Source organism: Lepisma saccharinum, chromosome 20 (genome assembly GCF_977018435.1).
Source record: "Lepisma saccharinum chromosome 20, izLepSacc3.1, whole genome shotgun sequence".
Classification (NCBI taxonomy): Eukaryota; Metazoa; Arthropoda; class Insecta; order Zygentoma; family Lepismatidae; genus Lepisma; species Lepisma saccharinum.
In genome coordinates this window covers 67,130,974-67,151,511 of record NC_139248.1, presented here as the reverse complement: position 1 = coordinate 67,151,511, position 20,538 = coordinate 67,130,974, and the positions used below count along the sequence as shown (strand labels likewise).

At 40.3% G+C, this 20,538-nt stretch overlaps 1 protein-coding gene across 1 annotated transcript in view; it reads left to right on the top strand.

Moving 5' to 3' along the window:
* The window catches only part of LOC146003312 (putative G-protein coupled receptor CG31760), an 822,492-nt gene that overhangs the window by 713,744 nt on the left and 88,210 nt on the right, over positions 1-20,538 (top strand). Inside the window, exon 5 of the mRNA XM_083141570.1 lies at positions 19,193-19,568. Within this exon, the coding sequence (XP_082997696.1) occupies positions 19,193-19,568 (376 nt within the window). The remainder of the gene's footprint in view (positions 1-19,192; positions 19,569-20,538) is intronic.

The window sequence follows — 20,538 nt, the reverse complement described above, 5'->3', positions numbered from 1 at the left end:
TGTGACAACCGTCATGTTAGGCAGATTTCAGTCGTTTATTGGCATTTATCTTATTCGTATACTTTCAACTTAAGAACTTGGATTAAATTATTTATACTTAATTGTTTTCATAATTCATGTATATATTTACGTTTTATCTTGTTATAATATTATTTGCGTATTTTTACACCATTTATTCAGAATTTATAGGCTATTAATTATCCCAAATAATATATGCAACGTTTTCATTGTTTTTCAAATCCAAAATGGGTAGGATTATTTCTATCTTTCACGCAAATTTTGTTGTTTAAGCACAAGTTAAATACATTTCTTCTTAATATCGATTTTTGTACATTGTTAAACAATGTACAAGATTGAAGTAATTTGTCTTCGCTATAAACTAAATCTTTATTTAATCATTTTATGTGCAAGGACAAATATGAATTATTTGATAAAATCAGTTTAGTTATTTATATATAGTTTAATATTGTAATATTATAGCTAAGTATTTCTCCCTCGTTTTCAATAAAATATCGTTTTCCTATTGGCTGTTTATGTTAGGAGTGGGGGAACCGCGCTACGTGTTCTTGGCGATGTAAAAACTTCCACGTTGGCATTTTTAATTGTTGCCAACCTGAACTTAAGCTTACTATCGCTAATTAACATTGATCTGTTATACAAATTATCAGTTTTTCTTGTGTTATTTTATGTTATGAGTTTGTAGTATTGTAAGATAGAACAATCTGTTATGCTGCGCCTCGCGCTTGAGGTGGCAGTTGAGGTCTTGCTATTAACTGTAAAGGCGGTGCGCGGACTCTCGTGTTAAATAAGTTTGTTTATCACTGCCTACGAGCGTGCATGACCCAACAAATTATAATTATAACTTGTGCGAATCAGTATGTACGCGCGCGATTCGTGATTAAAGATTTTGTACATTTTAATTATAAAGTATTTGGAATTTTATTTACTGTCATGTGTCGCAATTCGGTGGTTTCCTTCCTGGAGGAAGGGTGGATCGTCTTAATCCCGATCCCTGGGTGAGAACTGGTGCTCCCAACTGACCAGCCGGAGCAAGGAGCGGTGTGTTGCCAATTCGGATCTCCATACCCTGGAGTTACGAGTGGTGGCACGTTGCATTGTTGTCCACGTTTGGGGGAATCTAATAATTATTTTAAGGTTTCTAAGTGGCAGTGGCGTAAATAACACCCCCGCGGTCCGGTTGGGGGCACAGTAAGAATGATAAATTAAGAAACACCGATAGTTCACAAAAGTTTTCCTTTCGGCCCTGACGGTTACATATGTGTACGTCATTGAAATCACTATTTTGCTGCCGCCCTCTTACAACTACGATGCCGGCGGTTGATTGATGACTTCTGAAGCAGTGTCTAGAACTTGCTTTGGAACCAGGCAGGTGCCGCCACCTCATCTTTGAAGTTAGATAATTTATATTGAGAGGTTGCAGACATGGCAGGTGCTACTCCTGGTAAGTCCTCATTTATTATTATGCAATATAATGCGTGCATATTCTAATTTCTATGTTTGCTAATATTAATATTTTTAGAATCTTTACATAGTTTTCGCTTTCATTGTTTCTGTTATGTGTACTCACACAGTATTTGTTGACGTACACAATGGTGCACATCAGGTCTTTAGAGATGTCCTGTGTGCTTGTAAATACGTACAGTAAAGAGTAACTTGATTTGCTCTTGTTTCTTATATTGCCGGGTGCTAGTAAAACCTAGTAAACACTAATTGGATTGGATTTTGTGTTTGACATTTTCGATTCAAAGGAATATGGCCACATATACACAATACCAACCCACAAGAAGGGATATATATATAATCAGATATTATTTTGTAAATTGGTATTGTTCACATGTTGGACATAAAAATGACTATTGCATTATCCTATTCTTACTGCTTGGGACTATCTATTACTCCTTTGCATATCGTCTAAAAAATACATAAAATATAGGAAGATAAAAGTGCAAGGAGAATTTTCATATATTTCTCTACTCGTAAGATAGAGGTAAAGTTCACCGTGCATGAAGACACATCTAGAGGATGTGGAGGTAAGGCCCAACACATTCTCGATCTCGGCCATTTTAAAGGTGATGTGATCAGTACCGTGCTACGGCTGCCTTTATTCCCCAGAGTTGCCCCCAGGTACTCATTTATTTGAGACAGGGTGAACCCCAAAGCCACTTATGCGGGAACAAAGCAAGAAAAATTCCAACCTTAGATCAACCACCGCAGGAATCGAACCCGGGTCTCCCATGTGGTAGACGCCCAACCGACTAGACCAACACATTTTTCAACTGGAGATAAAATAAATTATAAATAAAATACATTACATATATTATTTGGATACTAATGTGGGTTACATTTTACTTACAAAGTAAATGTATTTTAATTCAAATTTGTTATGTAAGAATCAAGAGGACACCCTGCAGTAAACCAACCCTAATTTGTATCTGATACTGTGTAAGGAACAAAATAAATTACATATATTTTCGTATATTTCAGGCCCTTCACATGACAAAAAATATCGTGCCTCCCCGATGGCGAAGTGGAATCGTCATTGCCTTGCAATCAAGGGGTCCCGGGTTCGATAGCCGGTGGAGGCACATAGTGGTTCGGATCCCACTTTAAACTGTAGGTCCAGTCACGATTAGCCTTACTGTGCATAAAGTGGGCCTCTTGAACTGCTTGGAAAATGGCAATTTATCAGATATTGATAAAGATGCTCTGTATGAAGCTATATTGAAAGACAGTGAATTGGGTAATTACGATGAAGTCGATCTGGATGGGCCACATAGTGATGGAGATTATTCGCAAAAATATGAACTATATTGCATGGCTTGTAATACGTATAAAAACCAACTCAGAATACTACTACAAAGAATAGTGCACGTCTTGTATTTCATGAAATATAATACTTTGAACAAACATTTCACCATTTTGTGTTTCCTTACACCAAAAAAACAAAGTTTTTAATTATGATGAAATTTTTTTTTATGAAACTGAAAAAATTAGGGCTGAAAGGTTTAATATATATTTTCAACCAAACAAATTTTATTTGTATGTCCTTACAACTGCAAAGAGAAAATGTTAATCACTAGAAAATTAGTGAATAAAACCTTCATTAGCTGAATAGTTCGTCATTAATTAGCTACGTCATCGAAGGGTAGACGACAGGCCAGAAAATCGTTTTTGTACCGTGCTTTAGAGATTCTAGTAAATCAAGTAAACAATAGATTTCAGAGTATGAAACAAATCTAAGGAAGCTTCGTCTTTTTAATCCCAGCACCGTAACGGAACACACAGACAGACAGTTGGTGGAATCTGCTATTTTCTGGGAGATATATGAAGAAAATGTATCTTGTAGTGAATCTACAGCAATTGTTTGTTTTCGGAATGTAGTGTCAAAAAAAAAAAAACTTAGAACATCAGCGAAGTTTCAGAATTTCTGTTGATAGAAAACAAAATTCTGGCTAGTAGCATTCCTGACGTATGCACTGCTTATACAGAGCATTTCCTGACATTCGCTACGAGACTCGGCGGCAGGCGGCCCGGCGTCAGCGCTTGTCTTTCCCGGTGAACGGGTCCGCGACAGTCGCACGCTACAGTCTGTTTTTTTCGCTCTCCCTGCTTTTTCTCTCTTTCCCTTTCTGTTGACGTTGCAGACTGGCGCCAGTATAAATCTCCCTCGGAAGTTGTGTTGTGTCGTGTCCGTGTGTTGAAGATTGTGTCTTAATATGGCACCACAAAAGTTTACATTGCAACAAACGATTTATCTTGTTGAGTGTTACTTCGGAAAGAGGAATTGTGGAGAAGTGCGACGACGTTTTGCAACGAAATTTCCTGGTGTTCCCGTTCCACATAGGACCACTATATTAAACCTCGTAAAAAAGTTTAGAGTAACAGGGTCAGTTCTGAATAAAAGTGGAAAGAAAAATGGGGAAATCTAAAATAAAGTATACAAAGACAATCCGTACACCATCCGTGAGTTAAAAGAGAGTATTGTACGAGAAATCGGGAGAATTATATATTTTCCTCCGAGTTTGCCTTTCGGTCTTCCATCAGAAGAAATGCCTGTAATTAATATCAAATAGTGCCATCTTTTTCTTATTATTTTGTTCATTTGCTATTCACTTTTATGTTGTTTTGTTACTCTTAATTATTTTATTTTATTTTTTTATTTTTATGCTTATTATAATTATTGCTTTCTCATTGTTGACAATTTCAGTGTAAAATGGCCACCGGTGCTGTATCTAAAATTTTCTCAATAAATAAATAAATAGACGAACTTGCACGTGTAAATGCCAATTTCCTTCGGAGATGCCAGGAATGTGTTGCAGCAGAGGGACATCATTTTCAACATCTTCTATAGTCAAGGTTAGTACACAATATGAAAACTGTAATTTTAATAGCCGACTCTAGCGACTATCGCGGACCCCGTTCACCGGAAAAGACAAGCGCTGATGCCGGGTCGCTTGCCGCCGAGTCTCGTAGCGAATGACAGGGAATGCTCTGTAAATGCTGTATTTGACCATACCTGTGACGTCATCATCAACTGGAAGGTTGTTTTCCAAGCTAAATTGATCATTACTGAGAAGCACAATGATGAGTGAGATTTAGTCGGCTGCTGCTTAGTATCGAAAGCGTTCGGGATCGAAAACTGGACTTGACCAAAGTAGCAAAAGAATTTGCTTCCATCAAAAAACGCAGAGGACTAGGAACGGGCAATTAACAATATTGTAATTTTTGTAGTAACAGTGAATTTTCATATGCAATTATAATGTAATTTTTCTAGTTTGCCTGTTAATTTCGTACCAGTTTTTACATAGATTAAATTATATGTATGTATTTTCATATTTGTATATGTCTAATGTAAATGTACATCTTCTATCAAATTGAAGGGTGATTTAACACCCCGTACAATACCTCTTACAAGAGAATTATGGGAAATATTGATATTTTCGGCTGGGAATTTGGTTCAGTCAAGTTTTTGAACTTTGGCTAGAGCCATGGGCGGAGTTTAAGCTTTTGCTTTGGGTTAACCAGACTCTGGGAGAAGCATATGATGTACCTGAGGGTCGTTGAATATCCCCTAACTTATAAGGGGTCCGGAGACATTCCCCCAGAAATTAAAAAACAACAACTTAAAAACACTGAGTTCTAGGTCTTCTAGATTTGAAAATGTAAAATTTCCTCGCTTAAGTAAACAAATATTAATTAATATATTGGTTGTCAGTTTTAAGAGAAGCAAAACAGTACGATTATTGCATTTTGAATTTCATTATTTTTTATAGATACAATACTCGTATTACTTTAAAAAAGTTACGGTACAATAGTAAGCTTCAGAAATTTTAGAACAATTAAATTGAAAGGTTCTTTTGATGCCCCAGCAGTAACTGTTGACTCAACACAAAGCCATTTTACGTTTTTCTTTCTTCAAACAGTACACATCAATCAAATCGTCTAAGACCCGCTATTGCGACGCAATTACCGCACATGCCAAACGTCAAGATTTGCGGTATAGCTTCATAACAAAAATGTAGTAACTGAACTTAATCATGTGTTATTTCTTAAGTTGGTAGGGCCAGCCCCCCACCCCCTGGCCCCTCCAGAACTCCGCTTATGGCTATAGCCAACAGACCACCTTTTGAAGTCACCCGTTTCCTCATATGTGCGAATACACTTTCCAACTCTCTTGTCACGCTTCTTCCTTCTCTGACCTTCTAGATTACGTTCCATCCGCATATACTTGATGTTGGTGTCTTCTGCTTGGCTCTTGAGGCAGGCCAGAACTTCATGAAGTTTTGGATGCGGTCTTCCAAGCCACCTATTTATTTTGTTGTTCCAACCTTCTGCAGCATTATTAGTTCTGTGGCACCTTTGGTTAGGTTAGGTCCTGATCGTCGAAATTGTCCTAGTAATTTGTAAAATGACCTTCACCGTCAAAATCATGGCAGTTGTCCTTGATTCTGGCTTCATCGCAATTGTCCGCCATCGCGATTGTCCTAGATTCAAGCCCAACTGTCCTACCTTTTGCTCTTTAGCTCCATGTATCCACCAATCGTCAACAAACTCAGTTGCGAAGTAAAAGCTGTAGGAGTAACATCGCTCTCCCGTTACAACGTTGCCAAGCGTACGTCTGTTTTGTCACTTGCATTCAATAGCTTGTGTGTACAGTGTTTGGGTGTTTTGTGCCCCAATTTTTGTGCTTTGTGAACTAGTGTACAACTTTTATCCAGTAACGGCACTGATCAACGCTCTCTCTCTCTCTCTCTCTCGCTCTCTCTCTCGTTTTACAGTACGTTTGGCAACATGCTATGTACAAGATGCTCATTTGTTTCGTCCCGCCAGGAACTTTCTGTGCCTTGTGACTCGAAAATGTCCGATGTCAGTCGAAGAGAATTTAACTGATCGCTGATTTTTTGTTTCCCAGCCGCCAGTTGAAAAGGCGAGCGGTATAGTTTCGTTACTGTTAAGTGATATACTGTTTATTTACGAGGCTTATGAGAAATCTAGTGTTCCATTACAAGGTTTATGAGTAGTGCTCGGAAGTTGAAGACAACGTTAAATCTGAGTCAGTTTTCCTTCAATTAAAACCAGAAAAGTTCATTTTTATTTTGCATTTTTCGAGCTTTGTTTGCCTTTTAGGTCATTTTCCAGTTTCGTGTGCATTTTAAAATCATTTTTGAGGTTTTCTTTTTTGCTCCTTCTCTCTCTCTCTTTCTCTCTCTCTCCCTTCTATATCTCTCTCTCTTCTCTCTCCCCTCCCTCTCTTCTCTCTCTCTTCTATCTGTATTCTCTCTCTCTATCTTCTCTCTCTCTCTCTCTCTCTCTTCCCTGTCTTCTTTCTATCTTATCTCTCTTCTGTCTCTTCTCTCTCTTGTCTCTCTTCTCTGTCTCTTATCTCTCTTCTCTCTATTTCTCTCTCTTATATCTCTCTCTCTCTCTCTTTCTCTCTCTGTCTGTCCCTGAAGTTTCGTCAATTTTAAATGCATTTGGTAAAGCATAACTTTCATATTTACATTTCCTAGCGCGGTTCATCGAAAATATGTTCAATCCAGAAGCACAATATTATTTGTAACTGAAATCTTTGACACTGGATTAAATAATAAATTGTGGTAAATTTATCTTCCCTTCAGTAAATTTAAAATACTCTGGGTGAGCCTATTTTGAGGTTCCCTTGCTGGACACTATTATTCATTTGCAAAGCTTATGGGTGACATAGTGTTTCTTTACAGGTCATATGAGTGGCCTAGTGATTCTTTACAGCTCTTGTGAATGACCTAGTTTTCCTTTACAGGTCTTATGAGTGATCTAGAGTTTATTTACAGGTCTTGTGAGTGACCTAGTGTTTCTTTACAGGTCTTGTGAGTGGCCTAGTGTTTCTTTACAGGTCTTGTGAGTGACCTAGTGCTTCTTTACAGGTCTTGTGAGTGGCCTAGTGCTTCTTTACAGGTCTTGTGAGTGACCTAGTGCTTCTTTACAGGTCTTGTGAGTGGCCTAGTGCTTCTTTACAGGTCTTGTGAGTGGCCTAGTGTTTCTTTACAGGTCTTGTGAGTGACCTAGTGCTTCTTTACAGGTCTTGTGAGTGGCCTAGTGCTTCTTTACAGGTCTTGTGAGTGGCCTAGTGTTTCTTTACAGGTCTTGTGAGTGGCCTAGTGTTTCTTTACAGGTCTTGTGAGTGACCTAGTGCTTCTTTACAGGTCTTGTGAGTGGCCTAGTGCTTCTTTACAGATCTTGTGAGTGGCCTAGTGTTTCTTTACAGGTCTTGTGAGTGGCCTAGTGTTTCTTTACAGGTCTTGTGAGTGGCCTAGTGCTTCTTTACAGGTCTTGTGAGTGGCCTAGTGTTTCTTTACAGGTCTTGTGAGTGACCTAGTGCTTCTTTACAGGTCTTGTGAGTGGCCTAGTGTTTCTTTACAGGTCTTGTGAGTGACCTAGTGCTTCTTTAAAGGTCTTGTGAGTGGCCTAGTGTTTCTTTACAGGTCTTGTGAGTGACCTAGTGCTTCTTTACAGGTCTTGTGAGTGGCCTAGTGCTTCTTTACAGGTCTTGTGAGTGACCTAGTGCTTCTTTACAGGTCTTGTGAGTGGCCTAGTGCTTCTTTACAGGTCTTGTGAGTGACCTAGTGCTTCTTTACAGGTCTTGTGAGTGACCTAGTGTTTCTTTACAGGTCTTGTGAGTGGCCTAGTGTTTCTTTACAGGTCTTGTGAGTGACCTAGTGCTTCTTTACAGGTCTTGTGAGTGGCCTAGTGCTTCTTTACAGGTCTTGTGAGTGACCTAGTGCTTCTTTACAGGTCTTGTGAGTGGCCTAGTGCTTCTTTACAGGTCTTGTGAGTGGCCTAGTGTTTCTTTACAGGTCTTGTGAGTGACCTAGTGCTTCTTTACAGGTCTTGTGAGTGGCCTAGTGCTTCTTTACAGGTCTTGTGAGTGACCTAGTGTTTCTTTACAGGTCTTGTGAGTGGCCTAGTGTTTCTTTACAGGTCTTGTGAGTGACCTAGTGCTTCTTTACAGGTCTTGTGAGTGGCCTAGTGCTTCTTTACAGGTCTTGTGAGTGGCCTAGTGCTTCTTTACAGGTCTTGTGAGTGGCCTAGTGCTTCTTTACAGGTCTTGTGAGTGACCTAGTGTTTCTTTACAGGTCTTGTGAGTGACCTAGTGCTTCTTTACAGGTCTTGTGAGTGGCCTAGTGCTTCTTTACAGGTCTTGTGAGTGACCTAGTGCTTCTTTACAGGTCTTGTGAGTGGCCTAGTGTTTCTTTACAGGTCTTGTGAGTGACCTAGTGCTTCTTTACAGGTCTTGTGAGTGGCCTAGTGTTTCTTTACAGGTCTTGTGAGTGACCTAGTGCTTCTTTACAGGTCTTGTGAGTGGCCTAGTGCTTCTTTACAGGTCTTGTGAGTGGCCTAGTGTTTCTTTACATGTCTTGTGAGTGGCCTAGTGCTTCTTTACAGGTCTTGTGAGTGGCCTAGTGCTTCTTTACAGGTCTTGTGAGTGGCCTAGTGTTTCTTTACAGGTCTTGTGAGTGGCCTAGTGCTTCTTTACAGGTCTTGTGAGTGACCTAGTGCTTCTTTACAGGTCTTGTGAGTGGCCTAGTGTTCCTTTACAGGTCTTGTGAGTGACCTAGTGCTTCTTTACAGGTCTTGTGAGTGGCCTAGTGTTTCTTTACAGGTCTTGTGAGTGACCTAGTGCTTCTTTACAGGTCTTGTGAGTGGCCTAGTGCTTCTTTACAGGTCTTGTGAGTGGCCTAGTGTTTCTTTACAGGTCTTGTGAGTGACCTAGTGCTTCTTTACAGGTCTTGTGAGTGGCCTAGTGCTTCTTTACAGGTCTTGTGAGTGGCCTAGTGCTTCTTTACAGGTCTTGTGAGTGGCCTAGTGCTTCTTTACAGGTCTTGTGAGTGGCCTAGTGTTTCTTTACAGGTCTTGTGAGTAACCTAGTGCTTCTTTACAGGTCTTGTGAGTGGCCTAGTGTTTCTTTACAGGTCTTGTGAGTGACAAAGTGTCTCTTTACAATGTTCTCGTGCGAGGGTAATGTTTATTTGAAAGATACTGTATTTGTTTTCGAAATTGTAACAGGAGGACACTTGATATTTTTGCGATTTCTTAAATGCTACCGTGAAGTGTTCGAGAGGAGTTTTGTGAGTTTTCGAGGTAAAGGTTCCGCTCTGGGCGCTTAATTTTGCTTAACTTTCTTCCCAGATTTCCTTTCCGGGAATACCTTTGCCATAACTGACACTGCGATGGCGTGTGCATTGTTCAACTGTCGCTGTGTTCGGGTATCACGGCGTTTCTCTTGGCCTAAGGGTGCTACTAGTCTGCCGAGGGTTGAACTCAACCAAGAAGGGTTGAGATATATAAGCTTTCGGGAGATTAGAAGCTGCGTCGTTGCTAACTTGCCTCTTGAGGTGTCAATTTACAGGGAAAACAGCTTCGAAGACGCGACGTGACATTTCTCTTCAAGAGTAGATTTAAGCTCGCTTTAGACGAAAGCATTTCCTTTAACATTTTTGCTGGCATAAATGCTACGTAAATGCTTCCAAGAATCTCATAGCAGACAGTACTTTACACGGATGCATTTCATGTAAAATTTCGGTAAGCTTTTGCAATTACAATGTATAATATATACAGCATGAAAGGCACGTCGAGTTACACCATATATGGTGAGTGCATGGTATTCACAATTGCATGGTATTCACAATTAAAACAACTAAAATATTCTTCCATACGTGTACAGTAAACAATGTGCAGCATGCATTTAAGCAGCGCCATTGATTAGTACATAAAACCATTTAATAGGAAACCTTATTCCTCTTGGTTGAATAGTTATCGTGTTTTAAAAGTGTGAAGTGATACATTCTTTACATCTCACGCGGCCGCCATTACATCTGCACTCGTGACCTAGACGTCGCTTCTGATTGGTTATGATACGAAATATTACGGAAATACCGACCGATCCTATCCTTGAGAAAGGCCATGAAATATGCCATGGCATCTAAAATGCCATAAGATGATGTTGCTTTATATTGGGTCACACCGCCTACCCTTTACGGTTTCTAGCCAAATGCCATAAGATCTCTCACTTTACACGGTAGCATTTTGGTCATGGCGTAAATGTTAAGAAAAATGGAAAGGAAAATGCTTTCGTCTAAAGGGGGTCTTAAGCAGTGATGTGCGTCTACGCGTAGACAACGATAGTCTACATTCTACACGTAGACTATTTTATACACGTAGATGATGTAATCTATGTAAACAACATGGCGAAAGGTGATAACTTAGCAAAGGACGCCGTGGAATTAAAAGAAAATTATACTGCATATCAGTTGCTGATGCGTGAAGAGAACATTTTATACTCTTTCTTCCAAATTCGAACAATTTCTCACCTAGGAAGAAACCTAATATAGGAAATATTCTAGTGTTTTATGAGGAAAAGACCACTTTTGCCTCACGACTGCCATCTGTTGTTGTTTTTTGCATACTATTTATTTTCTTCCATAGTTGATAATAGAAGAGAAGATAAATTTTGTTGTAAATAGGATTCTTTTCATTTCGTTAGGAACCAATATGGTTGAAAATGTCACTCTCCTTTCATGAAAGCCTTGAAAATTAATTTTAATGCACTTTAGATTGTCCATCTAGTCTATGTAAACTACAACCCAATGTAATCTACGCGTAAATTACGTGTAGACAACGCATGTAGACGTAAACTTATAGTCTACGGCACATCACTGGTCTTCAGTCCCAAAAGGTAAAGCTACCATATTTCCAGAACGTTTACCATGACTGAGTAAACACTAGAAAATTAAAGAAAAATGGCTTGACAAGAAATCGGGACATTTTGACGTCCCGAATGAGGTCAGAAAAAAGTCGGGACACGGACTGAAAAAAAGGGACTGTCCCGACTGGTAGCCTTACCAAAAGGATGTGTACAGTCTTAGAAAAAAATACCTGGGCCACGGGACGTAGAATTTCGTAACGTCTTAAAGCCTGTTGTTTATGCAACCCAAATAACAAAATATTCGCTTAAGTTTGCCTGGTGATTCTGAGTTCTCGGGAAGGATTGAGCTTTGATAGCATGAGTCACATGACTCGTGCCCCAGCCACAACAAACAGCTGGGTGCTACGATGCCTCCAGAAGAAAATTTCAGGAACTGGTTTCTTGACAAGACCTACTCGTAAAGAAATACTATTCTTTCAAGTGATATTAGAGTCATTGTCAAGAGGTTCGCTGAAATGATGGTTCTCATCACAGACCACATGCCACACGTTAATTGTTTAAGTCCAGTTCATGCACTGGACCTACAGATTAAAATGGGATCCGAACCAAATGCCTCTCTATTTGGTATTGAATTCGGAAGCCTTTCATTACATGGCGAAGACGTTACCACTACGACATCAGAGAGGCAATGGAACCCCTTGAGAAATAGATAAGCGAAAATTGCTACGTGACAAACCATATTTGCCCGTAAATTTTAAAAATAAGACAATATTTTGTACTGACAGTTTCGAACCGTGGGAGAGGCATATATTTTTTTGTACCATCGTCCATTTCACGAGTTTATAATTCTTCCTCACCGACACGAGTAACGCGAGTGGTAGAAGAAAAGCAAAGTAAAATAACTGAAACAGAAATAAAAGGAAAAAGCGAAATAAATTTTATTCATAATATTCTGCACTCACTTGAGTTGTATTCACGGGATGCTATCTTTAAAGAAAGCCGTGGTCTCTTCCTTGTCTTTTTCGCTTTCTTTGTGCTCTTGCTTCCCCCGTCACGATTGGTCTAAAACTAATTAATGCGACGTTAATTAAACAATCCAAACAACGAAACAATGCACAATCAACTGCACAAAACAACATTCCAAATGTTTTCGAATCGGAAAACAATTGAGATGCTGTAAAATGACTTAAGATGCAGTAATAAAGTGGGAATTCGGTACCGTATAGAATTAAATCGGTAGAGATGTTCGATTTGATTGGATGTTTGTTATTTAGATTTGCTATTCTTTCACTTTTGGCAAATAGCGACGATGAAGATGAGTGATGCTATGATGAAATTGATGAAGGGACACTTACCAAGGACACCCACGCCCAAGTCGAGATTCTAACCAGGGACCCATGGCATCGTAGCGCGCTGTGCTAACCACTCCTCCATGGAGTGGACATTATACCATATTTTGTGTGCTTAATTGGGATCAATCAATGGAATGAATAGGCATATTATATGATTAATAAATTCATATCATAATACCACGTCATATTATTCGGCACGAAGTAACATCAGAGACATTCAATCTTGCATTTTTGCCTTTCAACTAATTCTTTGAATTCAGGTTAATCACAACAATAAGATAAATTATGAAGCAAATGATAGTGAATGTGGGATATTATTACGAATTACCTGACAGAAACAACATTAAGCAGGCTCGGTGGTCAAGCTCATTAAGTGATTGACATTCGATATCGTCGCCAAAGTTCCCGGGTTTGAGTACCGTCCTTGTCGGGGGTGTTTGACTATTTCGTCATCAATTTCATGTAATGGTCACTCGTCCTTATCGTCGCGATCATCGAACAGGGAATAAAAATTATAAAAATAAATACGATGGAAGAGTACTTACTTCATCTCTCACGAAATCTCCTACAAAACCGGAATATATAAAATACATGTATATTCATTCACATACATTTTCGATTTCTATATTTAACTAATCGAGACCGAGAACGGGAGAGCAATTTTCAATTCGACAAACCGAGAGACGAAGAAACTGTCAAGTCTCGTTTCTTCTTGGCACCTCCGTAATCGAGTTGTTCTGTTTGTCATTGGCTTTGTATTGGCAATTATTGCCAGTATTCTTCCCCTGCAGGTAAACCATAACGATGAATTATGATGAAATGAAGCAGATAAAAGGGCAAGAACAAGAAAGTCATGCCTGTTCGGGACTCCAACCCAGAACCTTATGTAACGAGATTTGAAATTCTGGAGAAGGCGTCCGTGTTTCGCTTGGTTTTCTCTTTCCTCTACTTCTCTTATATTATCATACATGTATAATAAAAATGGATCTGATACGATATGTTGCGATTCATAATTGTGCTGGTTAGATGCTACAGATGTGAACTCCAAACTGCAATATATTATTCCCTTGTGTTTCGTATCTGGTTGAACATGAAATTTTCTTACACTGTGACAATTTCTTTCTTAGTTTTGGTTTGGTGCACAGATATGCTAATCTGGACTCGACCTTCAGTTTAAAGTGGGATACTAACCACTATGTGCATCCACCGTGTATCAAACCCGGGATCCACTGATTACAAGGCGACGACGTTATCACTACGCCATCGAGGAGGCCCCATGACAAAATGTTATTCACTCGATCTCTACCATAATTTATTTCAGCATTTACATTTTCGTTTTCTTCTTTTTTCCTTTTGTTAACTACTCTTATACAACTCTTTTTGCGTCTTCGAATTTCTTCTTGTTTCAGGAAAAAATAATACATGCAGGCTGTATAAAAATCCCCCGTTCAAATAGATAAAACGTTCACTCTCGAGAACTAATTTACATGTTTATCACTAACGTAACCATCAGGAAGGAAACTATTGAAATGGTAACTGATATAACTGCAGATGAAACAATACTTACAGCCACTAACGAAATATCTATTCTTGTGTAGCCTCACAGACAAGTATATGGTGAGTCATTCACTCTTGCTGACTACGGGCGAAGGCCACTGAACTAAAGGGTGGTGGCAAGCAAGCAGGCTTCTGCTCTACCAAAGACGAGGTCACGTGTTCCAGTTATCAATGGCGTACGAAATAAGGAGGAACACAGCTATCTGCCGTATGTTTTGGTCCCGTCATTGCACTTTATCGTCGTGGCCTTGAAGTTCCCTCAGGGCACTCCTACGTAAAGGCTTCTCAGCTAGAAGGATATCTTCCCCATTGAGTGGAGGAAAAGTGGGTGCGTATCGAGGTCCTTCAACTTTCGTATTCTTTTTCATTTCAGAACCCGTGCTGTATCGTCGACTTAATCCAATCTATCCGATGTAGGTTTTAGGTTCTGTTTCTGTTCGGTTATTTCACGTTGTCTTCCTGCTTATGTTATTCGCGACGAAGGTTCTGGATTCGATAATCTGGACAATAACGGGATTGTGTTAGTTGCTTGATTTGGTGTCTTAAGTCCACGGACCTATAATTTAAAGGGGGATCCGAACCACTATGTTCATCCACCGAGTATCGAACCCGGGATCCCTTAATTACAAGGCGCCCACGATCCCACTGCGCCATCGGGGATTGTGTTCGAAACGAATGAATCAAATTTGAGTGATATGATATGCAACCATTGGAAGACTATTGAAAGAAAAGCTATGGGAACCTGCCAGTTTTTCTACTGCAGACAGGAAACCATAAACATGGAAGAGAAGCTTATATTCTATGAAACCTGACGCTATGTGCTCGAATACTGGCTAAATATAATCCATAGAGGCATAGCAACGTTAAACAACCTCTTATATGATACATATAGGTTTAAAAAGGTCAAAATACAAAGATTGTGTGCGCCTCACTGATGGCGTAGTGGTAAGGCCTTGTAATCAAGGGGTCTGGGGTACGATACCAGGTGATCGCACATAGTGGTTCGGATCCCACTTTAAACTGTATGCACTTCAGATTAGTCTATCTGTGCCGGTGACTCAGTCGGTAACGCGTCTGACTACCATGCTATAGGTCCCGGGTTCGATTCCCGGCCGGTTCAAGCCCGGGAACTTTTCTAACGTTGGAAGCGGCCCCAGCGCCCACCCAGCGTCGAATGACATGGGTACCTGGGGGAAACCCTGGTGGTAAAGGCGGTCGGGCGTGATGCTGATCACATCACCCCCACTCACGAACGAATCAAGAAAGTGTGGGGCGGCGTGATGCTGATCACATCACCCCCACTCACGAACGAATCAAGAAAGTGTGGGGCGTTACTCCCACACCCCCTATACGCCTTCATGGCGTAGCGCCAAGCACAGGTGAGAACTTTACCTTTTTTTTTTTTTTTTTTTTGCATACAGTGGACTTACAACAAAATTTCAACTTGCGATAAAGATTATGATAAGGTATTAAAGAATTGGGTCTAACACATTTTTTTATTGTTTACCAATGACATTATTAACTAATATTCTTAATTTCAGTTTCAAGATGAAATCGGCTACGAAATAAAAGGAGTGGGTTCATATTTCTGTTACGAAATTCCACTTTTGTAGTAGACCTGTGCCACACTAAGTTGTGACAATAAACAAATCTGAGACACTTTCAAAGTATTAAATTTCTATCTACGTATTTGGGAAAAATCTTTCAATATAATACTTTTTTTGGACGCGTCAAATCATAGTATTTAATTCCTGTTTTAGCAGCTTTAAGAAACCTGATTTTTTGGGGGGGGGGGTTACAAATGCCCTTTCTGCTCCCGTCAAGTTACGCCTATGACAAACAGGAATTCAAAGTAAAATACTGTCCCGACTAAATCGGGAGACACGTCTGATAGATTTACAATTGGGAAAATCATAATTAAGCGTGTAGTTGAAAACAACCTATTTTGATATATTGCATGCAGCTCTACCTTTTCTGCAATGTGGATCAAGAACTGGGGACGTGGAGAAGCACAACACTCCACGTAACCAATAGTCACGTGACCCTCTTTGCTTTCCTGTCATGTTGACCTTCGCGTGGAACACATTTCTCGGTGTTAAGACAGGCAAAATCACCCGATCATCGAAGGGTGCAATATGTGTTGCCTACCCTCCTGCATTACTTGCTCCTATTAAAGCCTTATGGGGAAGAACTTTTTTCCATGACTGTACACTCGCCTCACTTAGTACTCCGGCAGTTTGTTTCCTTATACAGCATATTTGCAGAAGATGCAATTGAATCTACAGGTGCATCAACATACGCAGTATAAAAACATGCCGTAATAACTAACTTCGTTGACCTTGTACGTAAGCTAACATGAAGCAAATGGGTCTAAGGTGTGACTTTAATCGGAGGGTACCCAAATGTCATCCTTTTGTACAGTCGTGAAAAACAATACTTCCCCCATAGAGCCTAGTAGGTTTATGGGTGAAGTATTTATTTCCACGACTCCTCTGAAGATAGTTCCAGTGTTCTGACTCACGCTATGATGCATTACTTTTAATCAGGGATAGAAAAAACTAAAACTACTTTAGGCGCCATATTGGGGGAGCAGCAACATGAATTCAAGATAAAGCCACACATTTTCAAATACTATGATCTTAAAACATTTAATTTTTAATTAATGCAAAATTAAACAAAAGTAATTAATTCTTGGGCCAGACTGGCCTTCCTAAAGAAGGCTCAACTGGTAGCACCAGAGCCGGCCCCCGTGGCCGAGTGGTTAGCATAACTCACTACGCTGCCAGAGTTCTCGAGTTCGAATCCCGGCCTGGGCATGGATGTTTGTGAGTGTCCATTCACCAATTTCGTCATACCTCATCCCCATTTTTGCAATTAGCCAAAATTGGCACAAAAGCGAAGATAAATTAAGCAAATCAATCAATTAATGATAACAGCAAGAATAACTATGTGACTGACTCTACCATATCGCAGCAGATTTTAAAAATGTAGCAACAATGAAAGAAATTAAGGCTGTTTATTATTCTAATTTAAATATACAGAAACAGAAAACATACAAGAATTAGTAAACATATACAGTGCTCGTTATTTAAAACAAAATATAATGGAAATTTCCATACAGATGAAGGAAGAAACACGACGTCATGCTTTTTTTTTATTCAAAGTCACACACAGAAAATGTCAAATATACAGGGTGTTCCAAAAATACTTTTACAAACTTTGAGGGCTGGTTCCTCAAACCAAAATAAGAAAAAAAGTTCATGTAAACATATGGCCGAAAATCCTTAGTTTCTCAGTTATTAATGAAAGAACAATTAAATTTTTTAAAAAAAAAATTTGGACTGAATTTGAAGTTTCAGGTGCCATGTTGATTTCGTTGTTGAAAGGCGTTGTCTTCATATGACGTGACGGATATATTCTGTTCCAGGAATCTCTGGAGCAAGCGAATGAAAAAGAGTACTCTGCGCAAGTAGTAACTCGAGGAGGTTCGACCTCGCAGCTGCGGCTAACGTCTGTTTGCAGAGGCGCTCACTGCTTTGCTCCGCGCACTCACTTTCTCCCCTTCTCTACCGTTATGTGCGGGCTTGCTCCACAGATTCCCGAGACAGAGTATATAGGTCGCCTATCGCCAAATGTTTAATGATGAATCGCTTATTTTCTTTTGCACGCTTTTACACACAGAATCCTTGGAGGCACATAGTGGTTCGGGCTGTACGTCCAGTCCCGATTAGCCATACTGTGCATAAAGAGGACTTAAAACACCAAATCAATCAACACACAGAACCCAAAACGTCAATTGACACATGTTGACTTCAATGACACATTAACGTGCATAAGCTGCAATTGATGCACTTCTTGGTGTGTCAAAATACACACAGATATTCATAAAATGATACTTTTATCAGCTGGTGTTCCGTGTGATGCACTAAAAATGCATAAATTGGGAAGATCAGACAAGATCATTTTAAAGATAACAAAATTACACACTTAACTGTATCAATTGATGCAAGGAAAGTGAAATGTTGTTATCCTTGAAATGATCTTGTATGATCTTCCCAATTTATGCATTTATAGTACATCACACGGAACACCAGCTGATAAAAGTACGCTTTTATGCATTCCTGTGTGTATTTTGACACAACAAAAAGTGCATCATTTGCAGTTTATGCACGTTAATGTGTTATTCAAGTCAACATGTGTCAGACTCACCGATGGCACAGTGGTAGCTTCGTCGCCATGCAATCAAGCATGGGCGGAGTTTGAGCTTTTGCTTTGGGGGGCAGACCCTGTAAAAAGCATATGATGTACCTGAGAGTTATTGAATATCTCCTAGTTTATAAGGGGTCCGGAGGCCTTCCCCCGGAAATTTAAAAAACAACTTAAAAACACTGATTTTTAGGTCTTCTAGATTTGAAAATGTTAAATTTCCTTGCTTAAGTAAACAAACATTAATTAGTATATTGGTTGTCAGCTTTAAAAGAAGCAAAACAGTACGATTATTGCATTTCATTAATTTTTTATTGATACAATACTCGTATTACTTTTAAAAAGTTACGGTACAATAGTAAGCTTCAGAAATTTTAGAAAATTTAAATTGAAAAGTTCTTTTGATGCCTCAGCAGTAACTGTTGACTCAACACAGTCATTTTACGTTTTTCTTTCTTCAAACTGTACACATCAATCAAATCGTCTACCGCACATGCCATCATGCCAAACGTCAAGATTTGCGGTATGGCTTCATAATAAAAAATGTAGTAACTGAACTTAATCATGTGCTATTTCATTAGTCTTTTTTAAGTTGTGGGGGACAGGTCCCCCTGGCCCCTCCAGAACTCCGCCTATGCAATCAAGGGGTTCTGGGTTCGGATCCCACTGTAGGCCTAGTGCCGATTAGCCTTACTGTGTATAAAGTGGGCTTGAAACACCAACCCAATCCAACTCAACATGTGTCAATTGACGTTTTGGGTTCTGTGTGTACTGAATCACCCTGTATGTATGTAAGCAATGGAGTATTCATTTGTCAATTCTGAGTAGTGTTACAAAGTTCCAGTTGGTCTAAATGCGATCTTTTGTCTTTCAGCTCTCATCGTTGCGATGGTCATGAGCCTTCTTAACTCCGACAGCCACATAGTCGAAGTGCGAGTCATCACCGTGAACGAGACCACAGGCTCCGTGATAGGCTCGGAGGCTCGCCGACGGCCGCTCGTTCTTTCGCCGGCGCAGGAGCCGGTGCTGCCCCCTGACGTCCCCCGCCAGGGCGAGAGGCCCGACCGCTTCCCGTGGTACGAGGGCGCTTACTCCATCTCCGATGCCCTGGCGCCCCGCTTCATGACCAGCCCTGCCGACACGCCCTACAGGGGCTGGTGGACCTTCCCGTACTACAACTGCGAAGGGAGGAGGTGGCTCCTCTCGTACAGCGTCCGGATTCCACCCCTGAGCCGCCTCAACAAGAGAGGGTGAGTACCGTAACGTTGTGGGCTTGTGTGGGGACGGGCATTGTCGTGCTGGAGACAACCGACTATAATCTGACCCCGGAATCTCTGGAGCAAGCGAACGGAAACAAGTCCTCTGCGCAAGTAGTGACTCGAGAGGGCTCGACCAATGAACGCGTGAGAGGAGAATTGGCAGCATGGAGGAGAAAACGCGGCTGCGGCTGTAGCAGCGCGCACTGCTTTGCTCCACCCATTATATTTCTCCCCTTCCTTGCCGTTATGTGCGGCGTTGCTGCACAGACTCCTGGAACAGATCTGAAGGCACACTTTGCTGCGTCTGTCGCCACGGTAGCGTGTGTGTAGGAAGGAAATGATGAACATTTATGATTAGAAATAATTGTTTGGATACACAAGCGCCTTCCAAATACCTTCAGTTGACTTTTTTTGCCTTTCAAAGTGCGAAAAAAAAACAAGCTGGAGATGATGATGTAAGTACCTACTCCATTTTGCTGCCGTGATCTCCAAGAGACACTATACCCTGTCCCAGCTAACTGTGGAGCAAAGCTGCGCATAGCGTCAGAGAAGCGAGGGAAATATATTGGCCAGAGCGAAGCAGAATGCACGGATGGGAAGGCTGGTAACTGCAGTCGCTTTCCTCCACTCCACGCGATTCCGTTCCTCATACGCGTTCATTGGTGGAGCCGTCTCGCGTCACTACTTGCGCAAAGACTTATTTTCGTTTGCCTGCTCCACAGTTAGCTGGGACAGAGTATATTTCTCATTTAAATAAGGCGTTAATAAGATACATTTATTTCTTTGTGGGCAGGGGCCACTCCAGTACCTGATAAAATTCAAATATAATTCCCGGTTTTCAAGGCGAACTTTCCAAGGGTACGGTACAATCAGATGTTTTTCTTTTTCATTTCAACCTTACGTATAATTTTCATTGTGTGAGTATAAAAATAATGACCACTGTAATTCAAGGTTAAACCAC